The 21840-nt window shown below is 44.7% G+C and overlaps 2 protein-coding genes across 2 annotated transcripts in view; both read left to right on the top strand.

Moving 5' to 3' along the window:
* Positions 1–1057: 1057 nt before the first annotated feature.
* Positions 1058–12300, top strand: tp53inp1 (tumor protein p53 inducible nuclear protein 1). The gene is given in 6 exon segments (XM_029451875.1): positions 1058–1265; positions 3797–4003; positions 4006–4176; positions 7208–7437; positions 7439–7692; positions 8748–12300. Coding segments are annotated over 5 exon segments (930 nt in total). The 5' UTR covers positions 1058–1265; positions 3797–3951; the 3' UTR covers positions 8971–12300.
* A 1743-nt stretch (positions 12301–14043) lies between these two features.
* The window catches only part of ccne2 (cyclin E2), a 7885-nt gene continuing 88 nt past the window's right edge, over positions 14044–21840 (top strand). Inside the window, exons 1-12 of the mRNA XM_029451867.1 lie at positions 14044–14230; positions 15724–15761; positions 15968–16049; positions 16141–16194; positions 16959–17101; positions 18299–18434; positions 18516–18662; positions 19105–19200; positions 19686–19820; positions 19926–20037; positions 20328–20485; positions 20939–21840. The exon at positions 20939–21840 is cut by the window's right edge and continues 88 nt beyond it. Coding sequence (XP_029307727.1) covers positions 15748–15761; positions 15968–16049; positions 16141–16194; positions 16959–17101; positions 18299–18434; positions 18516–18662; positions 19105–19200; positions 19686–19820; positions 19926–20037; positions 20328–20485; positions 20939–21046 — 1185 coding nt within the window. The 5' untranslated portion in view covers positions 14044–14230; positions 15724–15747 and the 3' untranslated portion in view covers positions 21047–21840. The remainder of the gene's footprint in view (positions 14231–15723; positions 15762–15967; positions 16050–16140; positions 16195–16958; positions 17102–18298; positions 18435–18515; positions 18663–19104; positions 19201–19685; positions 19821–19925; positions 20038–20327; positions 20486–20938) is intronic.

Raw genomic sequence — 21840 nt, 5'->3', positions numbered from 1 at the left:
AACACACACATTAATGTAACAGGAACATGTAACACACACATTAATGTAACAGGAACACGTAACACACACATTAATGTAACAGGAACACGTAACACACACATTAATGTAACAGGAACACGTAACACACACATTAATGAAACAGGAACATCAAATATGGTGGGTGGTGACGGACTAGTGGTACGCATTCCAAACCTAACACTAGAAGGTCGGGAGTTCAACACCAGGCTGCCACCATTGTACCCCTGAGCAAGCTACTTAACCCTGAGCTGCTCCAGAGACTGTCCCTGTACTTAGTTCAATGTAAGTCGCTCTGGATAAGAGTGTCTGCTAAATGACCTGTAATGTAAAATATAATATAAAACATTTACTGCACAATCAGTACTTTTACTTTAAGTACTTTAACTACATTGTACTGCATTACAGTAGCATTAGAATTATAACATTTATGCACATGCACCAGATGCTCTGTTTAGTGTTTGTAGAGAAACGCTCATTTAAAACACATGTCCACAGGAGGTTTAGAAAATACATCCACAAAAATACAAAATGCAGCTGTTTAAAGTGTGAGAACAATGTTGTTTCTCTTATAGCTGTGCATTAATTGTAGTGCACGTTGGTAGACATGGTGTTGCCCCTTTAACAGTGAAGCAGTGCAGCATATGAGACAACGCATGTTATTGTTATATTTTGCTTTATTTTACGACTGTATTGTGTGAACTTTAGAACAGTGTTCTAGGTGAATGTGGAGTTAGGGCGTGTGGACACAGACAACAGGAAGCCCTGCAGCTCGTCCTGCATGTTGCATGCTTACGCAATAAGTGTGTTTTAAGGAAGAAACCTCCTGTTACTCCTCCCGACCGAGAGCTCTTTGCCCAGTCATGCCCTTTTCAGGGAGAAGAAGGGGGGGGGAAGTAGCAGTCACGTGTGTTGGTGACAACCCGTAACGCCTCCTGCGATTGGTCGAGCCGCTCCAGACCCGTCCCCTCTGATAGGCTGCTCTGCGTGACGTCACGGCGATCAGCTGTTGGAGCTCCACAACAACAACAAAAGAAGGAGCAGTCTGGAGGAAACGGGCTGAAGGGGAGAAACAAGAGAACCGAGCCGACACTGTGACTCCCGATGTCCGTAAATTAACGTTTTCTTTTGTATATATTTTATTTCTTCCGCGAAGAAACCTCAAGTTTTTCTATTTTTTCGAAAAAGCAACGCGTCTACCTCCGTTTTTAAGGATTTTAATCAACGTTTACATCTTGTCCCTGCCGCAGGTGAGCTCTTTGTGTTCCTCTCGGTGCCGTTAACGGCTCTGGAGCCTCCTGCTCGCGCGCTAATCCTCCTTTTAATCCACATTACGGTCGAGACACTTTCTACTTTAACAAACAGACACGTATTAATAAGTTACGGTGTGTTTTTCAACGTTTATGAGGCTTTTTTAGTCTGTTTAGTGTTAGCTTAATCTAGCTAGGCTATTTAGCTGCTGCCGCTCTGCAGAACTTCGTGTTTTCTGCTCGACTTAACTGGAGGAAGTTCTTAGTTTATTGTTGGACATATTTTCATATATATACATGTGTGTTTGTGTGTGTGTGTGTGTGTGTGTGTGTGTGTGTGTGTATTACAGGAGATAAAGTTTAGCTGGTGTAGAGTTACAGCCTCCTCCCCTTCCCTCTTGTAACCGCCTCCGGCTGCAGACCCAGTTTGTTTTCGTTGTCTCTCCGACTGGTCGGTGAATCAAAGCGCCGAAAAAGTTAGCCGATTAATCGATTAGTCCCTCGACGTGAGAATTAATCCATAACCATTTAGATAATTCGTCATTTACTATGTAAAAATGTCAAACGTGCACTGTTTTCATCTTTTTCGGAGTGAGGATTTGCTGCTGTTCTCAGTCGTTTTAAGGTTGTTGGTTTAGTTTGGCTCTAAGAAGATGTGACACTATCTTCTGATGTTTTATTAACCAAAACAATTGATCAAGAAACAAAACAGGAGAAAAAGACTAAAATAAGAATAGTTAGTAGCATCCTTAGCTTCTGGCAAAATATCTAACGTTCACTAATTTTAGTGAAGTTTGAAGTTTATTTTTGGACTGTTGACTAAAACAATACAACGCTTTTATTTATTTATGACATGTCCTAGACTTTAAACAACATAAAATAGCTGACAATGGAAATAATCGTTGTCTTAACGTGTAAAGAAGCATCTTAATCGCCACTTGATATTGAAATGTACCATCATATCTCTGTTCCTGATGAAGCTCAGTAAAGAGAACTGGGTGATGTACATTAATAACCTGCAGCCTGTCTATCTTTGGATGAATCTATAATGATGTAATGGATGCATTTATTGCGGTGTCGCTCGACAGAAAGCCTCAGTTATGACTCAGTTATGACTCAGTGACACATTTAACGTCATTAATCGCGTATTAAACACACCCAGAGGAGCTTTTCTTTGTGGTCGCTGATGATGATGATGATGATGATGATGATGATGATCTGAATGCATTGATATTTAGTGTCATCACCCCTGAGGGTGGAGGAGGAACAGGTGCAGCAGATTATCAGCCTGCTGGTGTGACGGTCGTGACATTAAACAGTGATTATTTACTGAGGCGGGTTTCAGCTTTTGTTCTGCAGAAGAAAACATTTTTTTCTCTACGACGTGTAATGAATATGACAACAGAGAAATACCAGCTGGCACGTGAGCCGTAAACGCATCACAGCCGGGCATCGTGCATGCGTTAGTGTGCGTTCAAGTGCTGGTGGAAGAAATCCGACATTTTAGGCTTTTTGCCAAATTGTAGCTGAACTGTTTTCTCGTGGATTCATTATTTTAAACCTCTATTTTAAATGGAAAGGTACAAACTGTGACTCTAATACAAACAAAACGAACAGTATTGAAATCTGCGATGACTCTCATTCATTCATTTCAAACAAAACAAGAACAAAGAGTTATAAAAACAATAATGGCCATTCAAACTTTATGATGAAATAATGTTATAGTTACATTAGGATAATTAAGATGTAAAGTACAATATGGTCATTTAAAAAGCCTGTTAGGGTAAAACTATTTAGATTAATCGTTTGAATGTGGAGATTTCTTGCTTTTCTCTTTTCATCTTTGGGTGTTGGGCAAAAACAAGACATTTAAAGACATCAGATGAAGCTGGGATGGACATTTATCACTATTTTATAGACCAGACGATGATAAATAAAAGTATCTCACATCTTTAGATTATGATGATATAGTTTGTTTTGCTTTCCATAATAATTGTCACCTACTAAAATAATTAGAAATACTATCTCTGAGTCAAAATGTAGATTTAATGATTGAATTTCACAAAACAAACATGCAGGGGGGTTTTCAGCCCTCAGTGGTGTCTGCAGAGTTTCTTGTCTGCTGCTGACAGGCGGAGGGTTGTGTGTCGCCTCAGACGCTGCTCTCTTGGCTTCAGTCCAGTAATATTGTGCCAGAAGAAGCCGCCTCCTCCTTTTATACAGCAGCTGCAGACACTGACGACTTCTTATGTGTCCGTTAATACTTTTCTATCTCTGAAAGGCTTTACTGAGCGGCTGGCAGCCAGCTGTGTCTGAACACGCATCTCTTTATTTACTGTTGAATAAAACCGACAGCTTCACAAGTGGAGTCTCTGCAGCTGCTCGCTCCATCAGAGCGGACAGGAAATGAATCCTGGAGATGTTTACTGCTGAATCTTCTGTCACTCTTAAACAGATTGACACGTCTCCTCGTGCACATTGAACAGTGAACAATGATGACAAACGTTTTCTGCTTTCTTTTCTCCTCTCAGGGCTCGTTTCGTACCTTTGCACTCGTCGAGGCGACCCCTACGCTGAGCGATGTCCAGCCCGTGTCTGCTGTCCCGCAGATGATCCATGACCACACCTTATTGATGCACTTTAGCACCTTTCCGGAGCCTTTCCACAGCCGTGAACCCCGCAGCTGATGACCAAAGTGTGCGCCGCCACGCCTCCCCGCCGTCGCCCCGAGCCACGCGCCTCCCCCAGCCCCTCCCACAGCCTCGTGCCCCCTCAGGACGTTCAGGGATGTTCCAGCGGTTCGCCAGCGCTCTGTTTGGGGACGACGTGGAGGAGCTGAGATGCAGCCGATCCGGAGACGGCAAGGAGGAAGAGGAGGACGAGGAAGACTGGATCCTGGTCAATTACCTGGGTAAGAATCACAGAGCGCCCCGTGTCGACCTCTGAGCCCCGAGATTATTCTCATGCTTCAGTCCCAGTTTCACTGAATTGTGGTCACGTGACCGTGAGTTTTGGTGAAATGAGACGTGGAAAATATTGTGGCGTTAAAAGCAGTGAAGTGGTTTACATGGTGAACGTTATGATGCACCTGCTGCTCATCACCTGCAGCTCGGTGTTCTGTAATGACTGAGACACACCATCGATGCTCTTCATCAGACCCTGCAGACACGCCTGCCTTCAGTACACCCGCAGCCCTGCTGACATGTTGGGGCTCTGCAGCTTGACTGTCACATGTTCTGCACATCTTTTGTGACTTCAAGCTGCGACCTCAGAAATATCTGAAATCTCAGCGCCCTTCATGTCCAGATCAGCAGGTGGATCTTTACTCCCTTTGTTAAAGTCTCTGAATACCTTTACCTACCTTTGTACTCAACGCTGGAACATTACGAGCTTAAGTTTCACAAAACAAAGACTGTGAAGGTGCGTCCTCCTGAACACCTGATCATCTGATCTTTAAAAGGTTTTACCTTAGTTTGAAGGAAAATGGAGCAAAACCCACCTGATCGTTTGAAAAGTAACAATCTTAACTCAACATCTGCTGACGAGCAGAGTTCAGTTTCTGCTCATAGAAAATAAACCAGCGTGCATCAGGTGCATCAGGAGCATCAGGAGCATCGGGTGCTTCGGGTGCTTCAGGTGCATCAGGAGCATCAGGTGCTTCGGGTGCATCAGGTGCATCAGGTGCATCAGGTGCATCAGGAGCATCGGGTGCTTCGGGTGCTTCAGGTGCATCAGGAGCATCGGGTGCTTCGGGTGCTTCAGGTGCATCAGGAGCATCAGGTGCTTCGGGTGCATCAGGTGCATCAGGTGCATCAGGTGCATCAGGTGCATCAGGAGCATCGGGTGCTTCGGGTGCTTCAGGTGCATCAGGAGCATCGGGTGCTTCGGGTGCTTCGGGTGCATCAGGTGCATCAGGTGCATCAGGAGCATCAGGTCGGATAGAAAGATGATGTTTAACTTTAGTTCTAATGGCCGAACGAAGTCGAGCCAAGTTTCCTGAGCTGTCTGAGATCAAAAAAAGATCCCAGTCAAAACACACACACACACACACACACACACACACACACACACACACACACACACACACACACACACACACTGTATTAAGAAACATGACACACTGCAGTGACTTCCAGATGGCTCGCAGTGAAGCTCAGCGTTGGTTTGGCCCACTGTTCACCCGCCGGTCCTGACCTGTCTCCGATTCCACAGCCGTGTGAATATTTCAGACTGGGGGGGGACGGGGGTGCAGTGTCTGGCTGGCCCACTTCAGGTTGGGGGGCATCGGGTAGTTTATGGTAGTCAACCTGTGAACACTCCAAACAAAAGCACCCGGAGACCCAGAGGAGGTAAAAATAGATCCTGGTGGAGGTGGACATGTATGGGCACAGAGCAGACACACACACACACACACACACACACACACACACACACACACACACACACACACACACACACACACACACACACACACACACACACACACACAGCTTCTCTCGTGCTGCTGATGAACTGACAGTAACATCTGTCTGGAACTAAGTTTATGATTGAAAACGAGCTGTAAATACTTGATTACGTTGTGTTATTGGAAGAAAACATTGAAACTGAGGTTTCATATCAGCACTGAGAGCTGTGTTCTGAGACCCCAGCTGCACAGGTGTGAACGTGTCTCTGTAGACAGACCGTCTGTGTTCGGGGGCCGGGGGGGGCGGTTCACAAGAGGGATTAAGGAACACTGAGGCAGAAAAAACATTTCACACTTTATTGTCGCTGGTAATTGCAATTGTGTGTGTGTGTGTGTGTGTGTGTTGCAGACTCTGAGCCTTCGTGTGGAAGGTCAGCCGGTGATAATCCACTCTGACCTCATTAACCCCGCACACACACACACACACACACACACAGCTCCTCAGCGTCCTGCAGCCTCTGCAGGGACACACTCGGTGTTCTGCTGCAGGTCGGATCAGCTGGCAGGAGCTGAGTCAGCGCTCTGCAGTCTCTCGTGCACAGCGCCAAACAGATGAAATGCAAACTGTAACCAGAGAGAGGTCAGAGGTCAGTGCAGGGCGACACCGGCTGTGTAAAGAGATCCCAGAATGTCCAAAAGATTCCTCATTCAATTCTTACTTTTTATGCACTTATGCAATAATTACTATTGTTTAAAAGACATTGGGGGCATAAATGTGATATGTTCCCTGAGGGCAAAGCACCGTGTGCAGCTTGTCCTGACGAGGTGCTGGACAGACAGTTTGTTATTATTATTATTATATAAACAGAACTGAAACGTGGACGTCTGTATTTCATAACTTCCTGCGTCTCCGTGAATCACTAGACGCTGACGTTGGATCAAAACAAGAGTCTGTCTCACAGATTTGGGAACGCGAGCAGCCGCAGTGCAGGACACGTTACTGTGCACGATGATTTGTGTTTGAGCAGCTGTGATGCTGAGCTGTCAGTTCTGCAGCTCTCTGACTCTGCGGCTCAGAGAGGCCACAGCGCCGCCTGCTGGCACACTGAAGGCATTACACATTTCTGTAGCTCAGCAGCTAAACAACAGCAGCTGTGGAAACACTGATGGATCTGTTTTTACCACATGAACACATGAACACATGAACACATGAACACATGAACACATGAACACTTCTGTGGTTTAACGATTTCATTTCTTTGTGGAGAAACTCAGTTTGACAGATTGTCGTTATTAGTCGACTAATGTTTAGTCGATGGCGGCCGAGACGTGAAAGGTTCTCTACAGAAGACACATGTCGGCCTCTGATCAGTCGCATTAAGACTGATCTTTGAAATGAAGATGAAGATGAAGATGAAGATGCAGACCGGAAACATTCACAATAATTAAAACGTGTTGTAACGTCATGGAAACGAGATTCTTCTGCAGGAGCAATGTGTGTTTATTCTTCATGTATTAAAGAGTTCCTCTCCTGCAGCTGAAGCCTGCGCCGCTCAGTCCGTCGAGGAGGACGAGGAGGACCTGGTGATGATCCCCTCCCCCATGGCCAGCCCCCCAATCCGCTACGCCTCCTGCACCTCCCTCAACTCCACGGCTGACAACGACCCAGACGGCGGAGCGGAGGAGGAAGAGGACAACGAGGACGAAGAGGAGAGCGGGTTCCTCCGTCTTGACGCCTGCTCTCTGGAGGAGAGCTGGTTCGTCACCCCCCCCGCCCTGCTTCACCGGCCGCGGTAGCCAGCCCGTTCTCCTGGAGACCAGCCCCCTGGAGAACCTGCTGATCGAACACCCCAGCATGTCCGTGTACGCCCACCGCAGCCCCCCCAGGCTGAGCCTCGACCCCCTGCCGCGCTCCCTCGACATGGAACTGGGCTTGTTGCCAGTTGGAAATGTGCCCGCCGCCCTGACGCCCTCCACTGGGAAGGAGAAGGGCAGACGCACTCTGGACGGCCAACGCCACAGGTAACGTCCAGAGTGAGAGAGAGTGAGTGAGAGTGAGTGAGACACACACTGAGACAGAGAGAGAGACAGAGAGAGAGAGAGAGAGAGAGAGAGAGAGAGTGAGAGAGAGAGAGACAGTGAGAGAGAGAGAGAGTGAGAGAGAGAGAGAGACAGAGAGAGAGAGAGAGAGAGAGAGTGAGAGAGAGTGAGAGAGAGAGAGAGAGAGAGAGAGAGAGAGACACACACTGAGACAGAGAGAGACAGAGAGAGAGAGAGAGAGAGAGACACACTGAGACAGAGAGAGAGAGACAGACACACACTGAGACAGAGAGAGAGACACTGAGACTGAGAGAGAGAGACAGAGAGAGAGAGAGAGAGAGAGAGAGACACACTGAGACTGAGAGAGAGAGAGAGAGACACACTGAGACAGAGAGAGAGAGAGAGAGAGAGAGAGACACTGAGACAGAGAGAGAGAGACAGAGAGAGAGAGAGAGAGAGACAGACACACACTGAGACAGAGAGAGAGAGAGAGACAGAGAGAGAGAGAGACAGACACTGAGACTGAGAGAGAGTGAGAGAGAGAGAGAGAGAGAGAGAGAGAGAGAGAGAGAGAGAGAGAGAGAGAGAGAGAGAGTGTGAGAGAGAGAGTGTGAGAGAGAGAGAGACAGAGAGAGACAGAGAGAGAGAGAGAGAGAGAGAGAGAGACAGACACTGAGACTGAGAGAGAGTGAGAGAGAGAGAGAGAGAGACAGAGAGAGACAGAGAGAGAGAGAGAGAGACAGAGAGAGAGAGTGTGAGAGAGAGAGTGTGAGAGAGAGAGAGACAGAGAGAGACAGAGAGAGAGAGAGAGAGAGAGAGAGACAGACACTGAGACTGAGAGAGAGTGAGAGAGAGAGAGAGAGAGACAGAGAGAGACAGAGAGAGAGAGAGTGTGAGAGAGAGAGAGAGATGAAGCTCTGGCTGATTAGATTTGTTCTTCTGCATTATGTGAACAAACTGGTTTAAAGGATGAAACTTATTAATCATGTTTTCTGTGCTCAGTAATGCACTCCTTCTGTCTCTGTCGCCCCCTGCAGGCCGGAGGTGGCGGTCGTTCAGCGTCGCTCCAGCCTCCACTCAGCCTGCTACGCTGCGGCACTCTCCGCCCGCGCCGGCCTCCTGCATCAGCGGGCGGGTAACGCCACCCAACGCACCCAACCGCTGTCCCGCAACGCCCTGCGCCGCCTCAACCTGCTGCGCGCCCCGAAGGTCAGCGCCGTGCACCTGCACCAGCCCAGCCAAAGACACCTCAACTTCTGAGGCGTCCCGATCACCTCCATCAACCTCCATCCTTCACGCCGTACGAGAAACTAACACTGGCCACCTCTGAAATCAACACCAGCAACATATCATCAGCCATCATCTACACCCCAGTCTGATCTCAAACCTGATTGGACGGTGAAAAGGGGCGGGTGATGTTTTAATTTTAATTTAGCAGCTCATGTGGCCTGTACGTGAAAGGTTCCTCGTCCATCCTCCGTCGTATTGATTGAGAACTCCCCCCACTGGACCAGTTTGTGTCCCATCACAGAGAAGAAGAGTCTCCTCTCTTCTTCTCTGTGATCTTTACGGACAACTTGATGTGTAGAATCGATGCTGTAGGTCACTTTACTCAGCGGCAGGTTCACAGCGTGGCAGGATGCTCAGTCGCTTTGCTGACTGGCAACTTTTTGGGGGCAACTTGAGACATTTGAGATCCCTTGAACATGAGCAGTGCAGCAGAGAGCCATTTAATCAGTGCAGGAGAGTTGCCCCACAGAGTTGCCCCACAGAGTTGCCCCACAGAGTTGCCCCACAGAGTTGCCAGCAGTGACGTCGTGCTCGTCAGTGATCGGCAGGAAAGTGATGAGTCCAAACTTTAAAGGAAAAGTCCCCTCAAATAGTCCGACAGTTATAACCAGCAGTCTGTAGTTGCTGTTGTTACTCTTTTAACTTGCGAGTTCCTACGTTTCCCAGAATGCCTTTAGCCAACTGCCACAAGATAACAGGTGGATTTAAAGTTCCACTAAATGAACGTGTGGCGTCCTCATTATGAGGAGTACTACTCACAGCTGTATGATACAGGAAGTCTGTGTTTACCGGGCAGGGAGGCTCTGATGAAGAGATTCTGTCAAGTTGCATTATGGGAAATGTAGGATGCAGCGTTTTTGGACTTTGAACCGTAGTCGTGACTAAAAGTCAGGATGTCTCGACCTCTGATGCTTCGATATCGGCCGTTTATTTGATCTCTCTGTTGTCAGCCCTCCACCTTTACGATACTGAATCACTTTGAATATAAAACATTTGAATCTTTTAGTTTTCAGTGTTTTTATAAAGCAAAACAGAAACTATTTAATTTCCTTGCTGTAGCAACAACCTGCCGTGTGCAGCGAGAGCCTTGTACTGTAGCTGCTCTGTGAGTATACAGATTGATTTGTAGTTCCCCTCACAGGGAGGGATGAGACTTTTCCTCCAGTGATCTGGTGCTTCTGATTTCCTACGGCGTCACATTGTTGTTAAAAGCGACGGCGCCTCTCGTGCGGCGGCGGGGGCTGAACCGGCCTCTGACTTCGTAATTCAGTACTTTTCACTATATTGTTTTTGAAAAGAAGAAAGGTAAAAATGACGGCTGATTCTCACTAAACGCCTTGTTTTAACGGTAGCTTCGAGAGGAATAGAAATGTAAAACAAAAACAAAAAAAGTATTTAAAAAACAAAAACTTCCAAAATATTTTTGAAAATAAAAAAATAAATTACATATCAGTATGAAGTTGGTATATATGCGTATATGGAGTTATCGCTTAGGTATGTTTGATTATGTTAGTGTGCAATCTGTTGCATGGTCGTAGAGTTGTGTTGGTTTAGTTCTTACATGAGTCTGCAGTCTACTTCTCAGGGTCGCAACCAATCACCTTCACTCTTTAGGGAGGTCCATCGATCCATCGAGGTGGATCCTGTCGTCCTCTCAGACGTGTTTATATTTCACCTCACGTGGTTTTTAGAAATGTACTTAATGCCTTTTTTAACTTTTCTGTTTTCCTTGTTAACTTAGTTACATTTTGCTTAGCTGTGAAAATATTTAAACCAAAAAAGCAGCATAATCTGTAACGTTTCACGAGTTTATAATTCTGACTTCTGTTTAAAGGGTTTGTTAAGGTTCTCGGCCCGGTGCGCTGTCACGTTTAACGTCTGCTGCTGGGAACGTGAAGCTCGGGCCGACAGAAGAAACCACAGACTGAATCCTGTGGACGAATGTTTCTGCCAGGAAAAGACTAAATGTTAGGAATAATAACAGTTTTATTATGTACGGGGAGTCAAAATGACCAGGTGGGAAGTCAGAAATATTACTTTGAGTGTCGAAATAACGAGATAATCTGAATTATGGCCCGTATTTATCTCATCATTACGACTTATCCGCTCATAATTGTGACATTAAAATCCAAATATTTGACTTAATATCTCATGATGTACTTATTACCTAATGTTGAATTATTGCATCATGTGTTTAGTTAACATTAAGTCACTTTAAGGTGATTTGGATTGAAGTTTGTTTGTATTATTATTCCTGACTTCTTGGCATAAATGAACTTCCATAGAGTCTCACGTTGAAACAAAGTCTGCTCTATTACTCAACACAGCTGATTGATTTTATTAAGAACAATTCAACCTCTTCACATTCAACACATCAACAGTAAAGCAGAATTCTTTCAGGGAGGGGGTCCTGTGTGAAGATACACAGAAGAAAGAGTTCGGGACAGATTGAATCCCTCGATGGTTCCTGACTGGACAGGATTAAATAATGGAACACGATAGACGAGTGTTCCCTCTGGCGTGTCTCAGCTCCTCTCTTATGTCTCCACGTCTCTGCTTTCAAGCTTTGCAATCATGAACGATGTTATTTTGTATTTTAAAGACTGAAGGGATCGGAGGAGACGCGGTGATGCTCCGTCTCCTGCCGTCGGGAGCCTTCTGATGTTTCTTTAGTTCTCGTCTCCATCATCAAACTAACAGGGATTTGTAATGCTTTTGTTCAATGCCTTGAAATGTGTGGATCTTGTGCCTTCCAGGTTGAAATGTTATAATGACGATGCATCAATGAAGAACTTGAACTCCCCTTTTTATTTTGTTTGTACGTCCTGAGTGGGCGTAATGACTAAAACACAGAAACTAACTATGCACCACTCGGTGGAAGCTCCGCCCGCCCACCTTTTTATAACGACTCAACAAACCAGACGGAGCGACGTAGCAGAACCTCTTCTCCTGTTTATTTTAAGAGAAAGTGCGAAGAATATTTTGTGGCATTTTTATTTCTCACCAAGTGTTAGACATGTTCTGCTTTTGTTTCTGTTGTGTAGTTTACTGGAATAATACAGCACTTTGCCAAAAAGGAAAAAAAAGGTGTAGGAATTTTAGGGTTAACTTTTTATTTATCGACATAACTGGCCTCCATCTTTTTATTTTGGATGTATGACGGATCAACTCACTCTTGTTCTGATGTCAAGAAAAAATGCTGATTTTAAAAAGTGGGGTCATCTGTTTTTGGACTGTAATAGTTAATACATGTCTCGTACATCTCTCATTAGCCGATAATAAATGTTTTCATACACAGCTCCTCTGTCTCGCTTTGTTCCTTCAGGCCTCCTTACAAGACACACACACACACACACACACACACACACACACACACACACACACACACACAGCGTAACTCAAGAGCTACTTATTGGCTTTATGTGGAGCTTCAAACAGCTTCTCAGGGGCTTCATCAGCGAGTGGAAGTTTAGTCATGTGATTAACGGGTCGCACAGATATTGTTAGTTGAGGTTTAGGAAATGGAAATATCTATATTCACGTGACCGCTGTAGGTTACTGGTTACATTGCAGATTTGGGTTTTGAAGACCTATAATGAGCATATAAAGTATGTTGCATTGTTAAATAGCTCATTTGCCTGCACAATGAGTATTTTGTAGTACATTTAGCTGATAATCCATACACACTTTTACTCCAGTATGGGGTCTCTTGGTCCCTGCCACTGTTTGTAGTCGTGCAACTGTTCATGATGCCAAAGATGGCACTACTAACTCAAGGGATTTCATTTGCTGTTAAAAGAAAACAAGTACAGTTCGGTATAAATAAATGTAATAAAATTTAAATAAACTAAGACTGCTAACAAATTAAATGAAAAATTAATAATAATAATTAACAATAATAATAATAATAATAAAACAAGTTGCTCCACTGGTCACATTTTAAAATATAAAATCAAACATTACATTTAGTTAATATTAACGATAATAATAATAATAATAATAATAAATGACAACAATAACGATGATAATAGTAATAAAACAAGTTGGCTCTACTGGTCAAATTCTATAATATAAAATAAAACATTGCATTTTATAATTCATATTAATAATACAAAATAATAATGATAAAACAAGTTGGCTCCATTAGTCACATTTTTAAATATAAAATGAAACATTAAATTAAATTAATTAACAACAACAACAACAATAATAATAATAATAATAATAATAATAATAAAACAAGTTGGCTCCATTAGTCACATTTTAAAATATAAAATGAAACAATAAATTACATTAATTAACAACAACAACAATAATAATAATAATAATAATAATAATAATAATAATAATAAAACAAGTTGGCTCCATTAGTCACATTTTAAAATATAAAATGAAACAATAAATGTAATTAATTAACAACAACAACAATAATAATAATAATAATAATAATAATAATAATAATAATAATAAAACAAGTTGGCTCCATTAGTCACATTTTAAAATATAAAATGAAACATTCAATTAAATTAATTAACAACAACAATAATAATAATAATAATAATAATAATAATAATAAAACAAGTTGCTCTACTGGTCGCTTTGTATAATATAAAATAAAGCCACGTGTCAGAAGTGTATGTCTCTACCGGCTGTTTGACAGCAGCTCCACGTGCTCTTTCTGTTTACATTCTGTGGAGGAAGCACGCGGCGGTCGCTGCTCGCCCTCCCATTGGCTCGTCGTCACGCAGTCCCCTCCCACAGGCGGGACTCGTACGCGGAAACTGTTTCGGTATCGCTTAAAAATCGCTAAATATCTTCATCGAGAGTAAACGTTGACGCACGTTTCCCACGCAGGGTGAGCACTGTGCGTGTACCGCGTCGTTTCAGTTTAACCGGAATGAACGGAAAGCCGTGTTTACCTCAAAAAACCTTCCTGCGAGACGGTGTCCGTTAGAAATGAATGGAGGCTCCGGTGAAACACGGTAAATAAGCCGTTACATCACGTCGTAACGCTTGTTGTAACCCGTTATAAGACATAGAGGAGTACATAAATCACGTGGGAACTCTTCGGTGTTGCTGCTTTGTACATTTCTCAAACGAGATTTGAACATTTAGCGCGTTTCTGTGAACCGGGAACGGGCATGCGCAGTGGGCAGCGGCAGGCCTATACGGATATAAGGATTGGCGCCGGCGCCACAGCTGATGCATTCATTCATTTATCACCGAGGAGGTAAGACCACCGAGCCGGAGAGCACATTGATACTCATACGTGTACTTTCATAACATATGCTTACTGTTAATATCTTCATGGGGTTAGCACGGCACGGTTCCATCTTAAATATCCAGTTTTTTCCACGTAGTTTGGTGTTGAGTAGATTTAAATCCAGACAAGCGAGGGACTGCATCCAAAGCTTGGTTATAACGTGTACTTCATCTTGTGAGAAGGTTCCTCTGCTCCTGTAGGGTTAGGGTTAGGGTCTGTAAACCGTGTTGGCTTCTCGCTCGGTGTCCTGGGGGGGCTTTGTGAGGGTCTTAGCTTCAAGTGGAGGTTGTTTGTCCGAAGACTTGTGGCTGCTCTTGAAACTAAATCTCAGGAAAGTTTGTTTTTTCACTTTGTATTTCTCTCTGTCGCTCGTTTTCCTTAATCAAGCAAGTATTAATGTGTCCACACACAGAGGCGGGATGACACCGTGAATCGGCTCATCGGGGTTAGCTGGTTATTGTTGACCTAGTTAGCTGTTACCCGGCTAGGTTTGCTAATGACTGTAGCTCCCCTCCACAACTTAGCCTCGCGGTGGCCTCTGTATACCCGACTTTAACAGCACTTCCTGGCCTCCTGGAAGGTTTATGTTCAGACATGATGTCGTCAGGGCTTTATTCCACGAGCTGAGATCGGTTTAAAGCCGATATGGTGCTTTTTAGGCGGTCATTTCTACTCGTTTGTCCCGCGGACATGGAGCAGGTCGGCGGAGGCAGGGCTCAAATCCTCCCGCTTTTGAGTTTTGCAAATTGGCGCGTCTTTGAGTTTCAATCCTGAAATAAAGTCCATAATCCCGCGTTTACACAGATTAAATACTCCCTGATGTCGCATCACATGTCTGCGGGGCCGCTGGGGGGGGTACACTCTGGGTGAAATGAAGCATTTTGGAGTTTTTTTGTTTGAAATCGAGGGAACAATCAGCCCCCCTCCTTTCTTTGTGCCTGTAGTCGCCTCACTAGCTCTCTGCGCTATGTGCCTGTTCATCTGCTTCATGACATGATGGCATCCTGCCGGGGGGGGCTTTCACTGTGTTCATATGAGCTGCTTTGTCTGTCTTTACTGGGCTCACAGGCTAACCTGTGTGTGTGTGTGTGTGTGTGTGTGTGTGTGTTATCACAAGCTAACTGGCTCCACACTGAGCCTGTAGAAGATGCTACATGTTGGGGGTCCAGGGGTCTCCAGGACTTCCCAGGAGCCAGTTGTGTCACGTTATGTTAGTTGTGCTGGCTGTACCCTGGTGCCTCACCAGGGCAGCACACACCAGTGACCTCTACCATGTTGAATACTGGGGCCCAGTGGCTCCTCATCATGACCCCAGACCCCCCAAAAAAGACCATGAAATGGCTCCAGGAGATTCAGATCTATTGTATTTATATAAACTCTCCTCATCCAACCTGTGGTCCGTGTTTCTGTACATTTGTGCTTTTCTGCATCTAAATGTCGCCTGTTCTCTTTCGTTGCAGCGTAGCCATAAATCCATCGACACAATGTCCAGACGCAGGTAAGAGAAGAGCGCTTCACAATATTCTTTCTATTGTCTGATAAATGTCCCAGAACGTCTTATAAGCGTTTAGTAAAACAGTGAAGCTCGACTCTGCTCATGACGCGTTCACGTGACACGAAGGTTCCTTGTAGACAGACTGGTTTTCTGATTTCCTGTCTGTACGAACGCCGTGATGCTGATTACACTTTCATCTTTACTTTCAGTGGTCGCATCACTTTGCAAGCTAGAGATTCAAACACACTTGAGCCGATCGTCAAAGCCCACCTGAAGAAAAGGAAATCCGAGGTTTGTGTTTTAACATCTTTGTGTTGGTTTGAATGTCTCCCTGTAAACCCGTCTTATTATCCTGGTGCTGCTTTGTTCTTTACTTCTCCAGCCCTCCAAGAAAAAGCTTCAACCTGCTGCCAAGAAACAAAGTTATGAAATACAGGTCTGTGTGTGTGTGTGTGTGTGTGTGTGTGTGTGATAAGAGTGAGACTGGGATGTGTTACTAGTTATCTGTGTTCGGTGTCCCCTCCCTCAGTGCGGCCTCTTCCTGTTTTATTAGCGTGAACGTTCATGATGTGTTGTGTTTAATCTAGTCGCCGGACAGAACGCCCTCGCTGTAGTTTCTTATATTCAGAGCGTCCATTTTGTTGTTCCGGAGTTCGTCGGATATTTCTTTGCAATTTTTTATTCTTTTGAACTCTTGATCCCGGTGTGGTCTCCCTGAGATGATCGTGTGTTTAACAAGGCACCAGATATTCTATTTATCTTGACGAGGTCAAAGTGAATCTGCAGAAACCACGTCGTACCTTCCTTTCACCACCAGGGGGCAGCAGCTAGGTTGGGTAGGGGGGTACAATGCAGCAACACAAGAGGCGTGTTGTTGTAATGTCTGATGGGATTACCTGTTGTTCACAATAGCTTCAATCATTACGTTAAAGTTTGAACTCTCTGTCATTAAAGCTGCTACTTGTTCAGGATTATTAGCAGTTAGACTTCAGTGGTGCTGCGAGAAGTTCCAAACTCGTGTGATCCAAACATTTCCAATAACTTCAACATTTATTGCAAAAGCTTCATATTCAGATATAAAAGTTGATGGAGGTTTGTGAGTGGAGTAACAGTGGAGATGCAACTCTTCAGTGTCCTGATTAACTGTTCTTCATCTTCTTCTTCATCTTCTGGTTTTATTCACGGTTTTGTTTCCTGCAGAAGTGTTGGTCGGAGGACGGAGCGAGTCCGTGCGTCCTCATCGAAACTCCTCACAAAGAGCTGGAACCTGCAGATCCGTCCAGCTTCAAGCAGTACAGATTCCAGAACCTCTTCATCAAAGCCTCTCCCATTCCCCGTCTCAAGTAAGTGTGTGTGTGTTTTACAGCTCAATGAGGCTGCCGTTACTCAACACTTAATGCTGAGCAGCTGCTCCGCCCGACTCAGAGTTCACCTCCATTGTTCCAGTGACTGTATCTGATCTCAGGGCGTCTCCAGAGTCACTCATCAGCTTCATGACAGGAACCTGATCAGTACATGTATGTATACAGTACAATACTGTACACATGTACACACTGTATGTGTACAGTACACATGTACACACTGTATATATGTGTACTGTGCGTGTACTGTACACGTGTAGAGTACACGTGTGGTGTAGAGTACACGTGTAGAGTACTGTACACGTGTAGAGTACTGTACACGTGTAGAGTACACGTGTAGAGTGCACGTGTACTCTACACCACACGTGTAGAGTACACGTGTGGTGTAGAGTACACGTGTAGAGTACTGTACACGTGTAGAGTACTGTACACGTGTAGAGTACACGTGTAGAGTGCACGTGTACTCTACACCACACGTGTAGAGTACACGTGTGGTGTAGAGTACACGTGTAGAGTACTGTACACGTGTAGAGTACTGTACACGTGTAGAGTACACGTGTAGAGTACTGTACACGTGTAGAGTACTGTACACGTGTAGAGTACTGTACACGTGTAGAGTGCACGTGTAGAGTACTGTGCACGTGTAGAGTACTGTGCACGCGTGGAGTGTAGAGTGCACGTGTACACTACACGTGTAGTGCACGTGTACACTACACGTGTAGTGTACACTACACGTGTAGTGTACATTGCACGTGTACACTACACGTGTAGTGTACATTGCACGTGTACACTACACGTGTAGTGTACATTGCACGTGTACACTACACGTGTAGTGTACATTGCACGTGTACACTACACGTGTAGTGTACATTGCACGTGTACACTACACGTGTAGTGTACATTGCACTTGTACACTACACGTGTAGTGTACACACGTGTACACTACACGTGTAGTGTACACGTGTGTACACTACACGTGTAGTGTACATTGCACGTGTACATGTAGATCTGTTTTAAAATGAAAGCTCTAAAGTTGTTCAGACTCGACGCTCTTGAGTCACCGCTCATGTATTTCGTGTAACTGACAGAATTGTAACGTATGAAGGTTGTATTTGAGCAGAGGTTCACCTCAGACGTGTTGCATGGGAACAGAAGGTAAACGCAGCGTTTGTGTTGCAGCTGGGCGAGCTCTGATGACGTGTGGATCAAGATGCTCAACAAGGAGCTGAAGTACGTGCACAACAAGAGCTACCTGCAGCGGCATCCCAAGCTGCAGCCCAAGATGAGAGCCATCCTGCTGGACTGGCTGCTCGAGGTGACGGCCTCCGATGTATTGATCCGTATTATTCAGGTGATATTAATAAGCCGGTTTGTAACTGTGTGTGTGTGTGTGCAGGTGTGCGAGGTGTACTCCCTCCACCGGCAGACGGCCTACCTCGCTCAGGACTTCTTCGACCGCTTCATGCTGACTCAGGAGAACGTGAATAAAGACTACCTGCAGCTCATCGGCATCAGCGCGCTCTTCATCGCCTCAAAGATCGAGGTGATCCTCCTCCTCATTGCACCACATGTACACACTCGTACTGATTCAGAGTTCACGTGACAGAAGAACAATGAAACGTTGAACTCTGATCGGTTTGTCAAACTAATACAAAGCACGTCTTTAAATGAGCAGTTCAAGTGTCGACTCAAAGTCAGGAATAATCAGATGTTCCACCATCACGATGCTGGTGATCGTAGTGTTCTTACGTCAGTTTGACATATTTGTGCCTGAAACTGACTTTTAGATTTTATTGGTAGTTATTTTCTCACAGCTGTTCTACTTTTAATTTGAGTGATGTGCACAAAAACTAAATATAGCATGAAAACAAAATGGCTGCATCTCAGAAACAGAATACATAATTATAAAAAGATATTTAATAGTCAGATCAGAACAATAGTTGTGACATGTCTCCTCATCGTACTAAATAACTTTGTCTCTGCAGGAAATCTACCCTCCTAAGATCTTAGACTTCGCCTACGTCACAGATGGAGCCTGCGATCTGTGGGACATCCAGCGCACGGAGCTGCACATACTGAAGGTGTGATTTAAAACAGAAGCTGTTTTTAGCTCCAGAAATGTTTGTGCTGTCGTGACCTTTCAGATGTTCCAAAAACAAACTTCATCCTAAACACTAAAAATCTAACTTGTACATTTAGGAGTAACTTGTGTGGACATTATAGAACTTGTTGTTGTCTGTCGTCCTGTGTGGTGTCTGTCGTCCTGTGTGGTGTCTGTCGTCCTGTGTGGTGTCTGTCGTCCTGTGTGGTGTCTGTCGTCCTGTGTGGTGTCTGTCGTCCTGTGTTAACCTGTGTGGTGTCTGTCGTCCTGTGTTAACCTGTGTGGTGTCTGTCGTCCTGTGTTAACCTGTGTGGTGTCTGTCGTCCTGTGTGGTGTCTGTCGTCCTGTGTTAACCTGTGTGGTGTCTGTCGTCCTGTGTGGTGTCTGTCGTCCTGTGTGGTGTCTGTCGTCCTGTGTGGTGTCTGTCGTCCTGTGTTAACCTGTGTGGTGTCTGTCGTCCTGCAGGCGTTGAACTGGAGTCTGTGTCCGGAGACGCCCATCTCCTGGTTGAAGCTGTACGCGCAGGTGGAAGCCCAGAAAGACGGAGAAAACTTCTTGGTGCCGCAGTTCTCCCAGGAAACGTACATCCAGATCACACAGGTACTTTCACTCCCGCGCCTCTTACGCACTGTGTGATGGAAACCGACTGTTATAATGTTTCTTAAGAACGCATCATACTGACGTGTGTGTGTGTGTGTGTTGCAGCTGTTGGACCTGTGCATGCTGGATATCGACTCTCTGGACTACAGCTACTGTGTTCTTGCAGCAGCTGCCTTCTGCCACTTCTCCACGTTTGACGTCGTTCATAAAGTCTCAGGTGAGTTTGATTTCTCCACCTGCAGCGTCCGAGTTGAACTAAAGCTGTAAAAAAATCTCTAAATAATTTAGGATCATTAACTTTGTCTTCTTGTGATGGGCTTTTATCCTAAGAATATTTCAAATAAAAACATTTATGCTTCTTATTTGAGTTTCTTGTGTAAATTGGAGACGTGCTTTATTATTATTATTATTATTATTATTATTATTATTGTGCATCAGAATTCAGTCGGCTGCAGGTGAAATGGTATGTTAGCGTCAGCGTTGGTTGCTAACGTTGGCTTCCTTCAGGTCTGACGTGGGACGGCGTGGCGCCCTGTGTGCGGTGGATGAGTCCCTTCATGGACACGCTGCGATCTCAAGCTGCACCTCAACTCAAGAACTTCCCCAAAGTGAAATCTGACGCCCGACACAACATCCAGACACACGTAGCTTATCTGGACCTGCTGGTGAGCAAAACGAACGCACGCCGCTAAAAGTAAAACAGTGGCTTAGTCGATTGATCGGATAAGAAAGGTTTTCATTTATTAAAGATAAATAATAATAAATGTACTAAAGGGAAGATGAGATGTGGCTCTTAAAGAAACATGAATATCGACATTTGTTTTGCTTAAATTGCATCCAATGGATTTAATCAAGTATCACAAGTATCACAAGTATCACAAGTATCACAAGTATCACAAGTATCACAAGTATCACAAGTATCACAAGTATCACAAGTATCAGTTCCAGCCTTTAGATACTGAACTCATGAAACCTGCTAAATGTTATAAAATATGCATTAAGAGAGTATAAGTATATTGAATACAACTTCTAAGCCTTGTGTGCTGTGGTCACTTGATGTACTCAAAGTTCTCAAACTACCAGCAGGATGTTTATTAAAGTTTGTCTCCGTCCTGCAGAGAAAGTCTCAGGACCGGCCCGACAGCCTCGACTGTCAGCTGTCGCCCGTCGCCGTGGGAGCGGTCCTGACTCCGCCCAGCAGCACAGAGAAACCATCCAATCACTGAGCAGCACGCGGCCAGCGACGCACGCTACCTCTCCGCTCAGTTTGACCTGAAGTGACCTCCCAACGGGACACCCTTGTAGGAAACGGCTTCACGTAGCACGCTTTTATTTTGACACTAAATCTGGAACTCAGATTCTGTCGGACTTTTTTTATTCATTTGTTTTTTTTGATTTTTAGGAATTAAGTTTGTTCAACTTTTAAACAAAAGAATTTGCAGGTTGTGTCTGAAGCTGCGTTTGTGTTTAGAGGAAGTGGATACTTGAGGTGTTTCTCTGGAGGTTCCCTGGTGCTAAACGCTTTCAGACGGCGCTTCAGTCAAAAGGACTCCTTCTACATCCTCTGAACCGGCAGATTATTTAAGTGTTAATTATTTTCTCCTAATTTCCCGTTGGACGTTGTGAACGTGCAGATTAACGCCTGGAACACGAACACACACACTTTATCTGCCGTGTGACATCCTGAAACTATGATCTCCCTTTTAATCTTTATAGCGACCTGGTTGCACATTCTTGTTACATTCCTGGGAAACTTGACTTGATGGCAGAACTGCGTACGATGGTGAAACGTTTTTAAGTGCTTGTATTTATTGATGAGCCTTAGTTGGTACAAACTGTCTGTCCATATGTAAAAAAACAAAAAAAAAAAGTTTGCATGAGCTCAGAAAAGCTATTTATGTTTGTGCTGCGACGCCTGTTGTTGAATCAGTTGTGTGTTGTACACGAGCTTCTCAGTGCCTTCAAAATAAATACGAACTGTACGGCTACTTACCTTCAGCTGAGCAACACGCGCCTCAAC

Source organism: Cottoperca gobio, chromosome 16 (genome assembly GCF_900634415.1).
Source record: "Cottoperca gobio chromosome 16, fCotGob3.1, whole genome shotgun sequence".
Lineage (NCBI taxonomy): Eukaryota > Metazoa > Chordata > Actinopteri > Perciformes > Bovichtidae > Cottoperca > Cottoperca gobio.
This window is presented reverse-complemented; position numbering and strand designations above follow the sequence as displayed.